The 21601-nt window shown below is 41.4% G+C and overlaps 1 protein-coding gene across 1 annotated transcript in view; it reads left to right on the top strand.

Moving 5' to 3' along the window:
* The window catches only part of LOC128686548 (uncharacterized), a 459000-nt gene extending 458077 nt beyond the window's left edge, over window positions 1-923 (top strand). Inside the window, exon 6 of the mRNA XM_070084371.1 lies at window positions 249-923. Coding sequence (XP_069940472.1) covers window positions 249-393 — 145 coding nt within the window. The 3' untranslated portion in view covers window positions 394-923. The remainder of the gene's footprint in view (window positions 1-248) is intronic.
* The last annotated feature ends 20678 nt before the right edge of the window (window positions 924-21601 follow it).

Genomic DNA, 21601 nt, shown 5'->3' with positions numbered 1-21601 from the left:
CTGGTGTAAGCTTCTGGCATGTGCTCTATCTCCTGGTGTAAGCTTCTGGCATGTGCTCTGTCTCCTGGTGTTAGCCTCTGGCATGTGCTCTGTCTCCTGGTGTTAGCCTCTGCCATGTGCTCTGTTTCCTGGTGTAAGCTTCTGGCATGTGCTCTATCTCCTGGTGTAAGCTTCTGGCATGTGCTCTGTCTCCTGGTGTCAGCCTCTGGCATGTGCTCTGTCTTATGCTCTTCTTGTCTGCTTCTCAGGACAACGGAGGTGTACCTCGCCTTGCCAGGCTTCAAGACAGCGGCTCCCTCGCAAAAACTGTATGGTTCTGCCCGACGCCATGGAGGGAGGGTGACTCATCTAATGGCTGCCACCTTCTCCCTGCTGGTGCTACTACTCTTGTAGGTGACTCTGGAGTGAGAGTAACTCACCTCGCAAGAAATGGTGGACTTCTTCTCTCATCCCACTACCCCCAACTGAAGCATGAACTGTAGCCCCAGTAATGGCAGTTTCAACAGGAATAGCAGCACAAGCAAGTTCACTTGCAGAAAGCACAATAACATAACACGAGGCGGGAAAAGTGAAGCGAGCAATTGCAGCTCTAGCAAGAAGACTACCAGTAGCATCAGCAATATACAGAGATGGAAGATTACGCTTCCTTGTAATAGTTACCATCCCACATGCTTCACTTTGCAATTACTGGAACTCCGTGTGTAAATATATACAGACGGAACATTTACGGGGACGTAGTGCTCACATCACCAATATACAAACAATCGTTAGTGTACCAAAAACACACACACGTGTAGCTCGTCATTTCATTTGTCATATTTTGAGTAGAGTGAACGTTTCGGCAGGATTTGTAATGGTATTTACAAGTTGATGTACATAACACACTTTCTCCCAGTGTATGAGAAAATAAACAAATAATCCTATATAGTATGTAAATACCGTTTGGAATAAACGCCTATGGAGTGAATTCAGGGTTTTAGCTTATAAGTGAATATATATGTCGTGCCAAATAGGTAAAACTTGAGATTTTGGATTAAATAGCAACGCACTTCTTGCCGAATAAGGCAAGCGAAAATTTGTGTATGCAATAATTTTGCGAAAATCAATCTGAGCCTACGAAAAAAAATATATTTCACTGTGCTGGTTTATTATTAAATTATTGTAAACTTATTTAAAATATATTTAGTTGGATTAGGCTAAATTAAATTGGGCTTGTTATAATAAGGTTAGGTAAATTTTCTAAGGTTCTTTTGTACAAAATTAATAATTTTTACACTCACTTAAATGAAAAACATATATATTTAAACGTATAAGAGAAAAATTTAGAAATGATTTAATTTAAAATGTGTTCTTGCTAACTGACCAATTTTACCTATTCGGCACGACACACACACACACACACACACACACACACACACATTCAATGCCCTTTTCATAAACAAGCGAAAGTATATACAAAGAAATATCGCAGCCAGCAGAATCCTTCACGACTGCAGAAAATTTCATTAGTGGAGAGCTGAAGATCTAGGTTCGAATCCTGCTGGTTGAGATTTTTCTTCATATATATATATATATATATATATATATATATATATATATATAAATATATATATATATATATATATATATATATATATATATATATATATATATAATGATTAAATTACATGAAAGTGTATGCTAAACACTGTATATTAAGACTTAACGTACTATCACTGAGGTGCATCACATCCTCTTCAGATGTGATGAACAGAGAGGAGAAAAGCATTACTAAGATGTGGCCTGACCTGCCATGCAATTAGTATAGGATTACCCTAAGTGACCTGATTACCAAATGTTATTTAGAGATTACCTCTGTCCCAGCTGTGAATTACTGTGTTGAAATTAAATTGGCCTTCAGACAAACAGGTGTGTGGAAATGAAGTTTTCTCTTCAATAATCTCTCTCTCTCTTTAACTATCATATATATATATATATATATATATATATATATATATATATATATATATATATATATATATATATATATATATATATATATATATATATATATATATATTTATATTTAACACTTGGTTAGCGATTAGTTACAATATGCACAATACCATCTGAGTACAAAATTAATATTCATTTCAAACTAATCTGGACTTGGTCACCTCGCCATCACGACTCATGTCACAACTAGTGCATCATGGTTGTACTAGTGCAATATTGCTAACACTGTACATATAGCCAGGCTTCTACACAATAACTGTGAGGCAAAATCTCGTTGTGACACATTGTCTTTACATCATATCACTTTCAAATACATGATAGATCTGACCAGCGGCGGGTTTACTGATAAACAGATTGAACGGCCACTTAGTTAAGGCCCCATTACTAAGGAAACCCTAAATCATTATCCGTTTGTTTCTTAACTCTCGTAGGTTGGATTCTTATCTATAATGTTTGCGTTGTGGTCGCAAGGGGTACACAGATGTTTATTTACATATTATTCAAATATTTTTGATTCTGAAATGAAAACGCGATTTTTTTTCAAGGTCTCATATTTTGTTGAATATTTATGTCTGAAAGAATAAATCTATATGACGACGTGCTCACAAAGGTCCAGTAGGAGTCATGCAGTCAGTAGGGTCTTATATTAAACGTTTATGACCTTAAATGTGTAGACACTGTTGTGTAAGTGTTTAAATAGGAGGTGAAGACAATGAGTGTCTGGAGGCCACAACCAACCATTTAATGCTGCTCCATCACATCCATATGGCAGAGTTACAAGTTGACGTCCCTTGGGTCACAATAGCTCTTGAAAGGAAGTCAACACTTCTCAGTCTCGTATGACAGGAAACGATAGTGTATTTCACTAGAATCATTCTTAGCTCCTTCAACATACACATCATGTTCACCAATGGTACATTACTGAGGGACATCTCTGAAGAGACAAACATATTAGGATATTAAGTACTTAATATCATGGATTTTCTCCACCGAAAGCGTATCTAATAATATGTCTAGAGAATCTAATGCCTGTGAATTCTCTGGATGAACTTCCACAGCTTTTGTGTGGATGTTCATTTAAATAACCCAAGAGAAAGACAAGTACAAGCAAGGTACAGTTGTAATATAGTGATGTTTCATACTTTCTGTTATTCCCCAAGATTTTCTGTTGCTTCTACCAACCTATTTAAATCTTTCTATGATAACATATGAAGATGTAGACAATGACTAGCATAACCAAGCTAGATCACTGTCAAAATTAGTAAAAGAGTGTGGACTCTGTTGTCCAAAAATCGGTTGGAAAGGGTTATAGCCTAGTGACTCTCACTCTTGTGATGAATGGTTTGAAAAACCGACAAGTTGAAGATTGAGACACTTATGCAGCATATGGGAATCTTTATTCAGGAAACGTTTCGCCACACAGTGGCTTCATCAGTCCAATACAAAGAGGAAGGCGTAAGGAGAGGAGGAGTATGAGGTAACCAGTCCCTCAGCCTGAACACATCGACTCCAGGCTGAGGGACTGATTACCTCATACTCCTCTCCTTACGCCTTCCTCTTTGTATTGGACTGATGAAGCCACTGTGTGGCGAAACGTTTCCTGAATAAAGATTCCCATATGCTGCATAAGTGTCTCAATCTTCGACTCTCACTCTCACGAACCAAAAATGACAATAGTGGTATATCCTAACCCAATCACTAAGATAACCTTTATGGTATTTTTGAGTGTCTGGAGGAATGGCTTTAAAACCTCCTGTGATTTTCATTCATAACTAGAAAGTATCATGTTAGTGATCCTAAGATACTTCAAGAAATATCTTTAAAGTAAAGTTGGAAACTTATTCTGAGAAGCACCACTTAAGAGAAAAATTTCACTAGAACACAGACACGGGCTTGTGAATTAATATTCCTTAAGGGAATTGCTTTTGTATATCTAGTTGTTAGTCACATGATAGTGAATAAATAATGAGATCACCGTTTTGTGAGATGTAGTGGACTCATACAATCAAAATCTGAAGATTTGGTCTTCAAAGCAGCAATACGCAACAGTATTTGTAAAGTGCAGTACAAGTACACAAAGAGACCGTGGAAGAATTATTCTTTACAGTACGGTCTCTGTTCTGCAGTCAAGTGTAGAACGAGGTGTGCATTTCTCCATCAGTGCAACTTTTCAATAACAAAACCAAGAATTTAACTTCTTTGAAGCCTTCTACAGTCCTGCAACTTCCTCAAGTGACTGAGCACTAAATTGTTCGTGAACAAGACCATTTGTAAGTGTTATTTTAACTATCTCATTCATCTTAGTAAGAGAACAAAGTGAAAAATTTACTTCTTGTGATGCTGGTAAAATTTCCTCACTAAATAAGCTTAAAACAGACTCATTATTTTCTATTGAATAAGATAAAGGTTGTGAAACCTTGTATCTTTGACATGACACTTGACTATTGCACTCTGAGGAAATATATGATCTTTTACTACAGGTTCCTCGCATATACAAGCTGCTAAAATTACGCTGTTTCCAATTTAAAGTTGGGCATCCTTCGAAAGAAATTCTCCGGAAAATCCAAATGCATTTTTCCGTGTAAAATACTTACTTTTCATAAGTTTCCCATATACCCAAATGTTTTTAACAGTGTTTCTATATTTGCATATAGAAACTCATTCCTTTGCGACAAGAAATAAATTCCAATGTATCTATAAGAAATCACTTCCTTCACCGTCTTTTCTTAATTTAAGGCAGCACGTGATTAGTATAAAAATATCTCTTAGCCTTCCTTATACTTTCCTGAGAGTGGAATCGCAAAGCAAGGATGTATCATGTGTTTGAGATGTTATCTACTGCGAATATTGTGGTCTCACCCCAAACATCTGAATTTTCAGCACTGTTTCCTACATATATTCTGTGGAAGTAGTGAACCTCCTCAAGCCACCAGGATTATCCGAATTCTCCCGCTGTTCTTTAAGACACTGATTACTGGTATAACTTTTTTCTTCTACATTACGTACGATTTTTTTCCATTCTTTCAAGAAAAGTCTTGGATTTAACTGTAGGTGGAAAAGCACTTCGTATGTGAGGTGGAGTGTGAGAAGGTGGCGTTGGGCTGTAACCTCCTTGTGTACTGGCTAAGAGGTAAATTAGATTTGTTCATCTCTTATTATTATTATTATTATTATTATTATTATTATTATTATTATTATTATTATTATTATTATTATTCAAGAACCGGTTCTGATGGAAAATGTTTTACCTCGTAAGTGTGAATCAGTATCCCACCATCTCCCGTATCAGTAAAAAATCCGTAAATAAAAAAAAAATTATGTCGGTGGGTATATATAACGGTTATAATCCTTGTGTAATGCTATCTGTCATAATGCTACACTTGTGTAATGATGCTGTCTGCTTAAAGTTGGCACAGCCAAGGTTGGTCTACCTAGGTATATACAGTCTATTGTAAACAACAAAATGTGTATTGGTAGCCTGGTGTTACCAGTTCGTAAGAGTCAAACTCACTTGTTTTGATTGTTTCATAGTCATCATATTCCTCTGCTGATACAATGAATGTGTGTGTTCCAGTTAGTGGAGTACTAAACAGAGGAGCCAAAACATTATTGTTAAAAATCTTGAAATGTGTGTCAGGATCATTCTTCATACACCTGGATACCACAGCAGCTGCCTCTTGTACAATGAATCCCATCCTGGGTGAGGGTGACTCTTCTAAACCATTTCTCATTCATCCTTGGCTGCTTACCTGCATTTCTGTTAACTCAAGATAAAGCTGAACGTTCCTCCCCATTTCTTCATAACCACGAATGGTAAATGATTTATTGGACATACTCTGTAATAATGCTGGAGTTTGTGGTGTTATTTAAAAACAGAATTAGGATCTTTCTTTTGCGGAAGCTTTAGCAACTCATTTCAATTATTAGGAGAATCGTGGTCTACTGCATTCGGAACTTTCATGCTTAACAGAATCTCTAAGAGTGTTGACATGGGATCGTCCCTATTGAAAGCAACGCCTCTCTAACCACTCCCTTCACAGTGTGAAGATACATGTATACCTTCTACCCAGGAAATTATGCTAAACTTCAACACTAATGTGAACAAAAAAGTTTATGGTAAATCGTTAATAATGTCATGCAGTAAGACAAACAATATGGGAAACGTAACGCGCGTAATACATTGACGATGATCGTGGTGCTGGCTTCCAGACAGTCTTTTAATTGTGTTGTTTACTGCTGAACGGTAACCACCTAGGATACCAGCAGCCTGTTATTGGCAACCGCAAGAAGGTCCAATAATCATATAAATTCCAAGAGCTCAGGTACACAAAACAAAGGTAAACACAAGATCCAGGAATGGGAAAGATTTCGGTGAACCTTTAATTAATGTCAAGGTACACAAGATAGCAAATGATAAAGAAAACATTAAGTTCTTTTAGATCTTCAAAATGTTATCTCAATAGTGTAAAATCCATTTATACATTAAATTATACAATACATACGAGCAATATATTAAATCAGACAAATCCGAAGCTTGACTAACATTATACCATAATCAATGAAAACTAAAATCCTCACTTTGGACTAAGTTCTACACAGATACTGCATTAACACTAAATCATATAAGGTCCTTTGGGAAGAGTATTACTCCACAAACACGTACTAAGTACACAACAATGTCCTCAAGAGATAGACGAAACTTCAACAGCAAACTTTGAAGTCCACACACAAGCTCTGCAGGCGATGTCTCGTGAACGTCACAACGAGCATAAAAAGTATATCTCCAGAAATGGCACAAAATATGTCCGAGTCCACAAACTCTACCTGTAAATAGTCTCACATTACTTATCGCGCGGGAGCGAGCATGTGTGTTTGTGTGTGTGTGTGTGTGTGTGTGTGTGTGTGTGTGTGTGTGTGTGTGTGTGTGTGTGTGTGTGTCCATATGAGAAGTTTTTACAATGTAGAAGTGATGCAAGGAGGGACGAGTATACGGAGAAAAAAAGAGAGGTTGAGAGAATGATACAGCAATGTAAAAAGAGGGCAAATGAGAAAGTTTGTGAGACGTTATAAACAAATTTTGTTGAAAATAAGAACAAATTTTGGAGTGAGATTAATAAGTTGAGGAAGCCTAGGGAACGAATGGATTTCATAATTATAAATAGGAGAGGATAGCTATTAAATGGAGAGTTTAAGGTATCGGGAAGAAGGAGGAATATTCTAAGGAATTGTTAAATGTTGAAGAAGATAGGGAAGCTGTGATTTCGTGTATAGGGGAAGGAGGAATAACATCTTGTAGGAGTGAGGAAGAGCCAGTTGTGAGTGTGGGGGAAGTTCGTGAGGCAGTAGGTAAAATGAAAGGGGGTAAGGCAGCCGGGATTGATGGGATAAAGATAGAAATGTTAAGAGCAGGTGGAAATATAGTTTTGGAGTCGTTAGTGCTTTTTCATTTGACAAATGTATGGAAGAGGGAAAGGTACCTAGGAACTGGCAGAGAGTATGAATATCTTTGTATTAAGGCAAAGGGGACAAAAGAGAGAGTAAAAATTATAGGGGAATGTCTGTTGAGTATACTAGGTAAAGTGTATGATGAGTTATTATTGAAAGAGTTAAGGGTAAGTTGTACAAGGAGGCTTTAGGAAAGGTAGGGGGTGTGTGGACCAAGTGTTTACAGTAAAACATACTGCTGAACAGAATTTAGATAAGGGTAAAAAGGTTTTTGTGGCATTTATGGATTTGGAAAAGGCTTATGATAGGGTGTATAGGGAGGCAATGTGGCAGATGATGCAAATGTATGGAATAGGAGGTAGATTATTGAAAGCAGTGAAGAGTTTTTACGAGGATAGTGAGGCTCTGGTTAGAGTATGTAAGAGAGAAGGAAGTTTTTTCCCAGTATGAGTAGGCCTTAGATATGGATGTGTGATGTCACCATGGTTGTTCAATATATTTATAGATGGAGTTGTAAGAGAAGTAAATACTCGGGTGTTGGCAAGAGGTGTGGGATCAAATGATAAAGAATCTAACACAAAGTGGGAGTTGTCACATTTGTTCTATGCTGATGACACTGTGCTTTTGGGAGATTATGTAGAGAAGTTGCAGAGTTTGGTAAGGTATGTAAAAGAAGGAAATTAAAGGTGATTATAGTAAAGAGTAAGGTGATGAGGATGACAGATAAATAGAAACGAAAGACTGGAAATCAGATTAGAGAGAGAAAGGAAGAGGTAAATGTATTCAGACATTTTTGGGAGTGCATGTGTCAGTAGATGGGTCCATGAAAGATGAGCTGAATCATAGAATTGATGAGGGGAAAAATGTGAGTGGTGCACTGAGGAGTCTGTGGAGACAAAGAACTTTATTCATGAAAGCAAAGAAGGAAATGTATGAGAGCATAGTTATAGCAACGCTCTTCTATGGATGTGAAGTATGGGTGGTGAATGTTGGAACAAGGAGAAGGCTGGGGACTGTGAAGATGTCATGTCTGAGAGCAATGTGTGGTGTGGATATAATACAGAGAATATGCAGTTTGGAGATGAGGAGGAAGTGTAGGATTACCAAAACTATTATCCAGAGGGCTGAGGAGGGGTTGTTGAGGTGATTTGGACATCTAAAGTGGATGGAACAGTGTATAAATCTGTAGTAGAGGGTAGGTTGGGATAGGGTTCGGTCTTAGGAAAGGCTGGTGTTAGGGGGGTAAAGGAGGTTTTGTGTGCGAGGGGCTTGGACTTCCAGCAAGTATGCGTGAGTGTGTTAGATAGGAGCAAATGGATACAAATGGTTTTTAGGTCTTGACGTGCTGTTGGAGTGTGAGCAAGGTAACATTTATGAAGGGATTCAGGGAAACCGGCAGGCCGGACTTGAGTCCTGGAGATGGGAAGTACAGTGTCTGCACTCTGAAGGAGGGGTGTTAATGTTGCAGTTTTATAACTGTAGTGTAAACGAGCCTCTGGCAAGACAGTGATGGAGTGAAAGATGGTAAAGTTTTCGTTTTTCGGGCCACCCTGCCTTGGTGGGAAACGGCCGATGTGTTAATAAAAACTCTAAATAAAAATAACATGTTAATACAATATTTCTGCACAGTTCAGGGTACTACTGATTATAAATCATTCTAATTTCACGGAACAATGTACTCACAGTGTCTCATTTTACAAGTTCATTTTAAAAGTTCATTTCAACCAAAAGAAATATGAGTTTTATGTGTGCAAGCTGGTATAGTATAACGAACACGGGTACAAACAGAAGACCTGTGGTACCTGGATATATGGCAATTCACCAATAAAGGAACGATCACAGAGTAACAAAATCGACGGTAAAAAAGAAAGGAAGTTTTTAAGTATTAATATATTGCCACCACCAGCAGTTGCAATATGCACAGAGTGAGCAACAGAACATCAGTGTAGGCAGATACAATACTAATAAATATCATCATACGAGAGAGAGAGAGAGAGAGAGCAAGCAAACTGAGTTCACTCACTGCCATTGGCCTAATAACTAATAGAAAATACCTGTCTGGTTGACATTTAAACTAGCAGCCATTTACAGTACCGGGAGCCCCTATTACTGCCAACTTGGCTGATTATAGGAAATGCAAGAAGTGTTTGTGTGATGTAGGCCAAATAAATGTAACGTTCTCACCCTACGTAAGCACATGCATTTAGAACAACAATAACAACAGATCAGTAATAAATACAAATTAAGAGTATTTTCTTTGTAAAAATTACTATTTTCTAATTTGCAAGCAGAGTCCAACAAAGGTGCAAATTAGTACATCAAGTACCAATGTTAAATAAGTAAGAGTTTAACCTGAAAAATTATGTTAGAAATGGAAATAAGCGCAGTGATTTATTCTGTAATATTGAAGTCTACTTACAAAAAATGGTCTTTCCTTACTTGTGTTTAATCTGACACACATATTTTGGTGATTTGTTGAATTTATCATGTTATTAAAATTTCCAAATTTTCTCAGTCTGTTGAAACTGAAAACGCTAAATCGTTGCAAGTCCAGAAGAAACGTTTAAAAACCTTGCTAGATCAGGTCTTTCCCGGCGACCGTAGCCCCACTGAACGTCAGTTGACGCAGTGCCTTTGTAATACATCTCTCTCCACTGTTTATGATAGCACAAGAGGATAACTGATACGATACAGTGATAATTACTAAGTTCTTCATTTCTAGTGGTTATTCATACACACATTTAAGGACACACACACACACACACACACACACACACACACACACACACACACGCACACACACACACACACATACATACACACAATTTATATATATGAATATACATACTCAAATAAAATCACAGTGTCAGCATCCTCATTTGTACTTTGTATAAGGGTCATCAAAATCATCATCATCGTCATCGTCGTCAATATAATCGTCATCAGTATGACACAATTCGATCTAATTTTAAACAATGTCTGTATCAAAAGTATGTCTGGCAACTAAGTTCCTGGTCAAACTGCTAACGTTAATTATTGTAGATGAAAACGTTAATTAAAAATCAATAAGGTGTGGATGACAAAAATATGCATATAAATATTATAGTGATACTTACAAATATATATATATATATATATATATATATATATATATATATATATATATATATATATATATATATATATATATATATATATATATATGATGAAATTAAGACACATGTGCAACATCTGCGTATCTTTATTGTAGACGTTTCGCCATCCAGTGGCTTTATCAATACAAATTCTAGGACATAACTTGAAGACAGTAGAACTATGTACAGAAGATGAGGTAATCAGTCCCTCAACCTAGGAGTAGGTGCGAAGAGCACCATAGTCTTGGAGAATCTGAAGCAGAAGAAAGGAGCCTGGCGCTTATATAGTAACGTTAGGTGTAGCAGATAAGGGCATAGTCACTGGTAGGCGGGATTCCCCAGTGGAAGTAGGTCCTTCCCAAAGAGATGGGTTAGTTGTAATAGTATTTGTCGTAGCAGTGAAGGTTATGTACATGTCCTCAGAATCAAGATCCCATGATATATTGTTTTCATTTACGTTAATGTAAACATTAATAATTTTGTACCAGAATCTTAGAAAACTTACTTAACCTTATCATAAGAAGCGCAATTTAATTTAGCTTAATCCAACTAAATATATTTTAGATAAGTTTACAATAATTTATTAATAAACAAACACAATGAAATATATTTTTTTCGTAGGTTCAGAATGATTTTTTCGAAATCGTTGCAAACACAAATTCTCGCTTGCCTTATTCGGCAAAAAGAGCGTTGCTATTTAAGCCAAAATCGCATGTTTTACCTATTCGTCACGACATATGCATATGCAAACTAAATTTCAGAAAATATCAGAACTTTTCTTCTAGTAATTTACCGTCACCAGAAATCGAAAATGTGACACCAGAAATGTTCAGTTTTTCATTAAGTTTGTTCAAGTATTTTTTATCAACTATGATCAAAAATACAAGAACCTTGAAGAATGTAAAAGTGAATACAGTAAAATAGACTAAGGAAAGCATGGGAGAAGTGGAACCTGGCAGGAGTTGGCTTCACTTTACAAGTGGAACAAGAGGAACCAGGCAGGGGTTGGCTTCACTTTACAAGTGGAACCAGACACGGGTTGGCTTCACTCTACAAGTGGAACTAGGCAGGAGTTGGCTTCACTCTACAAGTGGAACTAGGCAGGAGTTGGCTTCACTCTACAAGTGGAACTAGGCAGGAGTTGGCTTCACTCTACAAGTGGAACCAGACACGGGTTGGCTTCACTCTACAAGTGGAACTAGGCAGGGGTTGGCTTCACTCTACAAGTGGAACCAGACACGGGTTGGCTTCACTCTACAAGTGGAACTAGGCAGGAGTTGGCTTCACTCTATAAGTGGAACTAGGAAGGGGTTGGCTTCACTTTACAAGTGGAACCAAGCACGGGTTAGCTTCACTCTACAAATGGAACTAGGCAAGGGTTGGCTTCACTCTGCAAGTGGAACTAGACAGGGATTGGCTTCACTCTACAAGTGGAACCAGGCACAAGTTAGCTTCACTATACAAGTGGAACCAGGCAAGGGTTGGCTTCACTCTGCAAGTGGAACTAGACAGGGGTTGGCTTCACTCTACAAGTGGAACAAGGCAAAGTTTGGCTTCACTAAACAAGTGGAACCAGGCAGGGGTTGGTTTCACTTTGCAAGTGGAACCAGACACGGGTTGGCTTCACTCTACAAGTGGAATCAGGCACGGGTTGGCTTTACTCTGCAAGTGGAACCAGGCACGGGTTGGCTTCACTCGACAAGTAGAACCAGGCAGGGGTTGGCTTCACTCTACAAGTGGAACCAGGCAGGAGTTGGCTTCACTCTACAAATGGAATTAGGCAGGGTTTGGCTTCACTCTACATGTGGAACCAGCAGTGGTTGGCTTCACTCTACAAAAAGTGGAACCAGGCAGAGGTTGGCTTCACTCTACAACAAGTGGAACCAGGCAGAGGTTGGCTTCACTCTGAAACAGGTGGAACCATGCACAGGTTGGCTTCACTCTACAAAAAGTGGAACCAGGCAGAGGTTGGCTTCACTCTACAACAAGTGGAACCAGGCAGAGGTTGGCTTCACTCTGAAACAGGTGGAACCATGCACAGGTTGGCTTCACTCTACAAAAAGTGGAACCAGGCAGAGGTTGGCTTCACTCTACAACAAGTGGAACCAGGCAGAGGTTGGCTTCACTCTACAACAAGTGGAACCAGGCAGGGGTTGGCATCACTCTACGAAAATGTGGAACCAGACAGGTGCTGGCTTCACTCTACTACAAGTGGAATAAGGCAGGGCTTAGCTTCACTCTACAAATAGTGGAACCAGGCATGGATTGGCTTCACTCTACAGCAAGTGGAACCAAGCAGGTGTTGGTTCCATTCAAGAAGTGGAACCAGGCAGGGGTTGGTTTCACTCTACAACAAGTGGAACCAAGCAGGTGTTGACTTCACCCTACAAGTGGAACCAGGCAAGGGTTGCCTTCAGTCGACAAGTAGAGCCAGGCAGGGGTTGGCTTCACTCTACAAGTGGAACCAGGCAGGAGGTTGGCTTCACTCTACAACAAGTGGAACCAAGCAGATGTTGGTTTCATTCAAGAAGTGGAACCAGGCAGGGGTTGGTTTCACTCTATAACAAGTGGAACAAAGCAGGTGTTGACTTCACTCTACAAGTGGAACCAGGCAAGGGATGCATTCAATCGACAAGTAGTACCAGGCAGGGGTTGGTTTAACTCTACAACAACTGGAAACAAGCAGGTGTTGACTTCACTCTACAACAAGTGGAACCAATAAAGGTGTTGACTTCACTCTACAAGTGGAACCAGGCAAGGGTTACCTTCAATCGACAAGTTGAACCAGGCAGGGGTTGTTTTCACTCTACAAGTGGAACCAGGGAAGGGTTGGCTTCATTTTACAAGTGGAACCACGTTTGCTTCACTCTACAAGTGTAATCAGGTTGGCTGCACTCTACAAGTGCAACCAGGCAAGGGTGGTTTCACTCTACAACAAGTGGAACCAGGCAGGCGATAGCTTCACTCTAAAAAAAGTGGAACCAAGAAGGGGTCGGCTTCACTCTAATACAAGTGGAACCAGGTAAGGGTTGGCTTCACTCAACAAGTCGAACTAGGCATGGGTTGGTTTCACTATACAGGTGGAACTAGGTAGGGGATGGCTTCACTCTACAGGAAGTAGAACCAGGCAGGGATTGGCCTCACTTTACAAGTGGAACCAGGCAGGGGTTTGCTTCACTCTACAAGTGGAATCAGACATCGGTTGGCTTCACTCTGCAACAAATGGAACCAGGCTGGGGATGGTTCACTTTACAAACAAGTGCAACCAGGCAGCGGCTGGCTTCACACTACAACAAGTCGAACCACGCAGCGGTTGGTTTCATTCTACATATGGAACCAGGCAGGAGCTTTTTTCACTCTACAACAAGTGGAACCTAGCAGCGACTGGCTTCAGTCTACAACAAGTGGAAACAGGAAGCGGCTGGCTCCAGTCTACAACAAATGGAACCAGGCAGAGGTTGGCTTCACTCTACAAGTGGAACAAGGTAGAGGTTGGCTTCACTCTACAACAAGTGGAACCAGGCATAGGTTCGCTTCACTCTACAACAAGTGGAACCAGGTAGAGGTGGACTTCACCCTACAACAAGTGGAGCCAGGCAGAGGTTGGCTTCACTCTACAACAAGTGGAACCAGGCATAGGTTCGCTTCACTCTACAACAAGTGGAACCAGGTAGAGGTGGACTTCACCCTACAACAAGTGGAGCCAGGCAGAGGTTGGCTTCACTCTACAACAAGTGGAACCAGGCAGAGGTTCGCCTCACTCTACAACAAGTGGAACCAGGTAGAGGTTGGCTTCACTCTAAAAAAGTGCAACACGGCAGAGGTTGGCTTCACTCTACAACAAGTGAAACCAGCCAGTGGTTGGCTTTACTCTACAACAAGTGGAACCAGGCAGAGGTTGGCTTCACTCTACAACAAGTGGAACCAGGCAGGGATTGGCTTTACTCTACAACAAGTGGAACAAGGTAGAGGTTGGTTTCACTCGTCAACAAGTGGAAACAGCAAGGGGTCGGCTTCACTCTACAACAAATGGAACCAGGCACAGGTTGGCTTAACTCTACAAGTTGAACCAGTCAGAGGTTGGCTTCCTCTACAAGTTGAACCAGGTAGAGGTTGACTTCACTCTACAAAAAGTGGAACCCGGCAGAGGTTGGCTTCACTCTACAAAAAGTGGAACCAGGCAGAGATTGGCTTCACTCTACAGCAAGTGGAACAAGGTAGAGGTTGGCTTCATTCTACAACAAGTGGAACCAGGCAGGGGATGGTTCACTTTACAACAAGTGGAACCAGGCAGCGGCTGGCTTCACTCTACATGTGGAACCAGGCAGGCGATGGCTTCACTCTACAGCAAGTGGAACAACGTAGAGGTTGGCTTCACTCTACAACAAGTGGAAACAGCAAGGGGTCGGCTTCACTCTACCACAAGTGGAACCAGGTAAGGGTTGGCTTCACTCAGCAAGTCGAACAAGGCAGGGGTTGGCTTCACTCTACAGGTGGAACTAGGCAGGGAATGGCTTCACTCTTCAGGAAGTAGAAAAAGGCACGGGATGGCCTCACTTCAAAAGTGGAACCAGGCAGGGGTTTGCTTCACTTTACAAACAAGTGTAGCCAGGCAGGGGTTGACTTCACTCTACAAATGGAATCAGACATCAGTTGGCTTCAATCTGCAACAAATGGAAGCAGGCAGGGGTTGGCTTCACTTTACAACAAGTAGAACTAGGCGGGGGATGGTTCACTTTACAAACAAGTGTAGCCAGGCAGCGGCTGGCTTCAGTCTACAACAATTGGAACCAGCAGCGGCTGGTTAGAGTCTACAACAAATGTAACCAGGAAGAGGTTGGCTTCACTCTACAACAAGTGAAACCAGGCAGAGGTTGGCTTCATTCTACAAGTGGAACCAGGCAGGGGTTGGCTTCACTCTACAAGTGGAACCAGGAAAAGGTTGGCTTCACTCTACACAGGAGGAACCAGGCAGAGGTTGCCTTCACTCTACAACAAGTGGAACCAGGCAGAAGTTGGTTTCACACTACAACAAGTGGAGTCAGGCAGAGGCTGGCGTCACTCTACAACAAGTGGAACCAGGCAGAGGTTGGCTTCACTCTACAACAAGTGGAACCAGGCAGGGGTTTGCTTCACCCTACAACAAGTGGAACCAGGCCGAGGTTAGCTTCACTCTACAACAAGTGGAACCAGGCAGAGGTTAGCTTCACTCTACAACAAGTGGAACCAGGCTTGGGATGGTTCACTTTACAAACAAGTGGAACCAGGCAGCGGCTGGCTTCACTCTACAACAAATCGAACCACGCAGCGGCTAGCTTCACTCTACATGTGGAACCAGGCAGGGGCTGGCTTCACTCTACAACAAATGGAACCATGCAGCGGCTGGCTTCAGTCTACAACAAGTGGAACCAGGCAGCGGCTAGTTCCAGTCTACAACAAATGGAACCAGGAAGAGGTTGGCTTCACTCTACAACAAGTGGAACCAGGCAGAGGTTGGCTTCACTCTACAAGTGGAACCAGACACGGGTTGGCTTCACTCTACAACAAGTGGAACAAGGCAGAGGTTGGCTTCACTCTACAACAAGTGGAACCAGGCAGGGGATGGCTTCACTGTGCAAGTGGAACCAGACACGGGTTGGCTTCACTCTACTTACAAATTGAACCAAGCAGGTTTTGGTTCCATTCAACAAGGGGAAGTAGGCAGGAGTTGGTTTCATTCTACTACAAGTGGAACCAAGCAGGTGTTGGCTTCACTCTGCAAGTGGAACCAGGCATAGGTTGGCTTCAATCGACAAGTGGAACCAGGCAGGGTCTGGCTTCACCCTACAAGTGGAACAAGGTTGGCTTCACTCTACAAGTGGAACCAGGCAGTGGTTGGCTTCACTGTACAACAAGTGGAACCAGGCAGGCGATGGCTTCACTCTACAACAAGTGGAATCAGGAAGGGGTCGGCTTCACTCTACAACAAGTGGAACCAGGCAAGGGTTGACTTCACTCTACAACAAGTGGAACCAGGCAGAAGTTGGTTTCACACTACAACAAGTGGAGTCAGGCAGAGGCTGGCGTCACTCTTCAACAAGTGGAACCAGGCAGAGGTTGGCTTCACTCTACAACAAGTGGAACCAGGCAGGGGTTGGCTTCACTCTACAACAAGTGGAACCAGGCAGAGGTTAGCTTCACTCTACAACAAGTGGAACCAGGCTTGGGATGGTTCACTTTACAAACAAGTGGAACCAGGCAGCGGCTGGCTTCACTCTACAACAAATCGAACCACGCAGCGGCTAGCTTCACTCTACATGTGGAACCAGGCAGGGGCTGGCTTCACTCTACAACAAATGGAACCATGCAGCGGCTGGCTTCAGTCTACAACAAGTGGAAAAAGGCAGCGGCTAGTTCCAGTCTACAACAAATGGAACCAGGAAGAGGTTGGCTTCACTCTACAACAAGTGGAACCAGGCAGAGGTTGGCTTCACTCTACAAGTGGAACCAGACACGGGTTGGCTTCACTCTACAACAAGTGGAACAAGGCAGAGGTTGGCTTCACTCTACAACAAGTGGAACCAGGCAGGGGATGGCTTCACTGTGCAAGTGGAACCAGACACGGGTTGGCTTCATTCTACTTACAAATTGAACCAAGCAGGTTTTGGTTCCATTCAACAAGGGGAAGTAGGCAGGAGTTGGTTTCATTCTACTACAAGTGGAACCAAGCAGGTGTTGGCTTCACTCTGCAAGTGGAACCAGGCATGGGTTGGCTTCAATCGACAAGTGGAACCAGGCAGGGTCTGGCTTCACCCTACAAGTGGAACAAGGTTGGCTTCACTCTACAAGTGGAACCAGGCAGTGGTTGGCTTCACTGTACAACAAGTGGAACCAGGCAGGCGATGGCTTCACTCTACAACAAGTGGAATCAGGAAGGGGTCGGCTTCACTCTACAACAAGTGGAACCAGGCAAGGGTTGACTTCACTCTACAACAAGTGGAACCAGGCAGAGGTTGACTTCACTCTACAACAAGTGGAACCAGGCAGAGGTTGACTTCACTCTACAACAAGTGGAACCAGGCAGAGGTTGGCTTCAATCTACAACAAGTGGAACCAGGGAGGGGTTGGCTTCGCTCTACAACATCCCCAAAGGATCTTAGCAAAGATTTGTTTGTTTTAAATTCTCTTTGAATTATTCTTTGAACATTCTCCCCTTTGGAAATGGAGATTCTAGTCCTTTCTGCGCTGACCCAAATGGGTTTAGCGCTTCACCAATGAAAATATTATTATGCTTTTATATAATCAGAACAAATGAACTGGTGGAAGGATTAACTTAAATATGGTGGAATTATTTTGTGGATAACCAGTTTGTAATTACTTTTAACATTGTTCTAAATACTGAAACTGGAAAGTTCGTGTAAACAAAGTTTAGTGAGAGTCAGTACCTGCCAGGTTCCACCTGTGGTAGTGAGAGTCAGTACCTGCCAGGTTCCACCTGTGGTAGTGAGAGTCAGTACCTGCCAGGTTCCACCTTTGGTAGTGAGAGTCAGTACCTGCCAGGTTCCACCTGTGGTAGTGAGAGTCAGTACCTGCCAGGTTCCACCTGTGGTAGTGAGAGTCAGTACCTGCCAGGTTCCACCTGTGGTAGTGAGAGTCAGTACCTGCCAGGTTCCACCTGTGGTAGTGAGAGTCAGTACCTGCCAGGTTCCACCTGTGGTAGTGAGAGTCAGTACCTGCCAGGTTCCACCTGTGGTAGTGAGAGTCAGTACCTGCCAGGTTCCACCTGTGGTAGTGAGAGTCAGTACCTGCCAGGTTCCACCTGTGGTAGTGAGAGTCAGTACCTGCCAGGTTCCACCTGTGGTAGTGAGAGTCAGTACCTGCCAAGTTCCACCTGTGGTAGTGAGAGTCAGTACCTGCCAGGTTCCACCTGTGGTAGTGAGAGTCAGTACCTGCCAGGTTCCACCTGTGGTAGTGAGAGTCAGTACCTGCCAGGTTCCACCTGTGGTAGTTAGAGTCAGTATCTGCCAGGTTCCACCTGTGGTAGTGAGAGTCAGTACCTGCCAGGTTCCACCTGTGGTAGTGAGAGTCAGTACCTGCCAGGTTCCACCTGTGGTAGTGAGAGTCAGTACCTGCCAGGTTCCACCTGTGGTAGTGAGAGTCAGTACCTGCCAGGTTCCACCTGTGGTAGTGAGAGTCAGTACCTGCCAGGTTCCACCTGTGGTAGTGAGAGTCAGTACCTGCCAGGTTCCACCTGTGGTAGTGAGAGTCAGTAAATGCCACGTTCCACCTGTGGTAGTGGTAGTCAGTACGTGCCAGGCTCCACCTGTGGTAGTGATAGTCAGTGCCTGCCAGGCTCCCCCTGTGGTAGTGGTAGTCAGTACGTGCCAGGTTCCACCTGTGGTAGTGTGAATCAGTACCTGCCAGGTTCCACCTGTGGTAGTGTGAGTCAGTACCTGCTTGGTTCCGCCTCTGTTAGTAGTACTGAGTACCTGCGAGGCTCCACCTGTGGTAGTGGTAGTCAGTACCTGTAAAGTTCAACCTGTGGTAGTGGTAGTCAGTACCTGTAAAGTTCAACCTGTGGTAGTGTGAGTCAGTACGTGCCAGGCTCCGCATGTGGAAGTGAGAGTCACTACCTATCAGGCTCCACATGTGGCAGTGTGAGTCAGTATCTGCCAGGCTCCACATGTGGCAGTGTGAGTCAGTACCTGCCAGGCTCCACATGTGGCAGAGTCAGTACCTGCCAGGCTCCACATGTGGCAGTGTGAGTCAGTATCTGCCTGGTTCCACCTGTGGTAGTGAGAGTCAGTACCTGCCAGGCTCCACCTGTGGTAGTGAGAGTCAGTACCTGCCAGGCTCCACCTGTGGCAGTGTGAGTCAGTACCTGCCAGGCTCCACCTGTGGCAGTGTGAGTCAGTACCTGCCAGGCTCCACATGTGGCAGTGTGAGTCAGTACCTGCCAGGCTCCACCTCTGGTACCAAGCTTTCCTTGGTATGCTTTAATATTTTAATTTAGCCATCTATAATTAATTTTAACAATATCATATTTGTAATTATTATTATAAAAAAAATGTCGAGCTAGACCTTAATACTTGTAAACACATAAACGTTTATTAAATGGCTTTATCAATATGTTACTGCTGAAGGCCTTTCGCAATGACCTCAGGAGCTACACTGAGAGGAATTTGAAAATTCCTCTCAGTGTAGGTAGGAGTGGTGGCAGGCACATGTAAGTACATACAGACATTAACAAAATGTGTGAGAATGATATATGTCTCTCAGAGTCATCAGCATATTCCGAGAGTTAACTTTAATTTCTACCTGATGAAGTATTCTTGACTGGTGGTAATCAGGTTATTATATCCGGCCTTAAGTTCACACGTGTAGGTGATGAGTTTCGAAGCTATTTAACGAAAATATATTTCATATTTATTATTATTATAATGAAAATAAGAGAAATAATGGGGCACCATAGAGAATGAGGAAAGGACAGAGCACAGAAATTAATCCAAAATTACGATAAACGAGCCTCGTGTATACGATAAACGTATAATTTAAGGATACCTTTAAAACACAAGTCATCACTCATGGCAGGGAACAGGAGAGAGACAGATTCGCTCCAAGGGAGAATTTTTTTAATTTCTTGCATAACGAGCCATTCAAATATACCAAAGGAGCGTCCTTGAAGGATATATACTAAAGCATCAGTGATGTAACATCTTCTAAGAGAGTTCTCTCGAATTATTGATATTTTTTGAAGAATTTCTTTGCGTACTCTTCAGAATTTTCAGCCGCAAAGTATAATATATATGTCGTGCCGAATAGGTAAAACTTGCGATTTGGGCTTAAATAGCAACACTTTTCTTGCCGAATAAGGCAAGAATTTGTGTATGCAATAATTTCGCAAAAAATCATTCAGAACCTAACAAAAAATTTATTTTTCGTTAATAACTTTGTACAAAAAGAACCTTAGAAAATTTACCTAACCTCATTATAAGCGCAATATAATTTAGCCTAATCCAGTTAAATATATTTTAGATAAGTTTACAATAATTTAATAATAAATATAATGAAATGTATTATTCTGGTTAGGTTCAGAATGATTTTTGCGGAATTATTGCATACACAAATTTTCACTTACCTTATCTGGCAAGAAGAGAGTTGCTATTTAAGCCAAAATAGCAAGGTTTACCTATTCAACACGACATATATATATATATATATATATATATATATATATATATATATATATATATATATATATATATATATATATATATATATATATATACCCCTCAATTGCACTTGTGATGGACTCCACCTATTATCTTTTTTTACGCATCATAATTAAATTATTTTTTAATGTTAATGTGTAAAATAAATGCATTTCTTCGTCTTTATGTATATATATATATATATATATATATATATATATATATATATATATATATATATATATATATATATATATATATATATATATGAAAAAAGTGAACTGAACACATGCCGGTGCTAGGTAATAACCCACACGGAGACAGAAACACATAATATAAAATTTCTGCATATATTTCAACCCCAACTGGAGTCCTCTTCAGCAGGAGTGAAAGCCAATATTAACTGAAAACATTATCTCCATGGAACTTAATTCTCTTCAGGATGTCACAATTCAAGGTACCCATCCACCAAGGATCAATTAATAAACTCAGCAAAGTGATTAAAATTATCACTTTCTGTCCTGACATACTGAGGATGTTCATTTCCAAGAATCACAATCAGTCAGGTACACAAGATACATCAGAAGCCTATCAGGTTCCGTGTGAGGCATCCGTCAGGCACACTGGTAAGATACATCAACAGGAAGACTGGAACGACATATAAACGAGAAGACTGGAACGACACATCAACGAGAAAACTGGAACGATTCATCAACAAGAAGGCTGGAATGACACATCAACGAGAAGACTGGAACGACACATCAACGAGAAGACTGGAACGACACATCACCGAGAAGACTGGAACGACATACCAACGAGAAGACTGGAACGTCACAT

This window comes from Cherax quadricarinatus, chromosome 12, assembly GCF_038502225.1.
Source record: "Cherax quadricarinatus isolate ZL_2023a chromosome 12, ASM3850222v1, whole genome shotgun sequence".
Taxonomy (NCBI): domain Eukaryota; kingdom Metazoa; phylum Arthropoda; class Malacostraca; order Decapoda; family Parastacidae; genus Cherax; species Cherax quadricarinatus.
The sequence above is the reverse complement of the archived record's forward strand: the minus strand, read 5'-3'. Positions and strand labels throughout refer to the sequence as shown.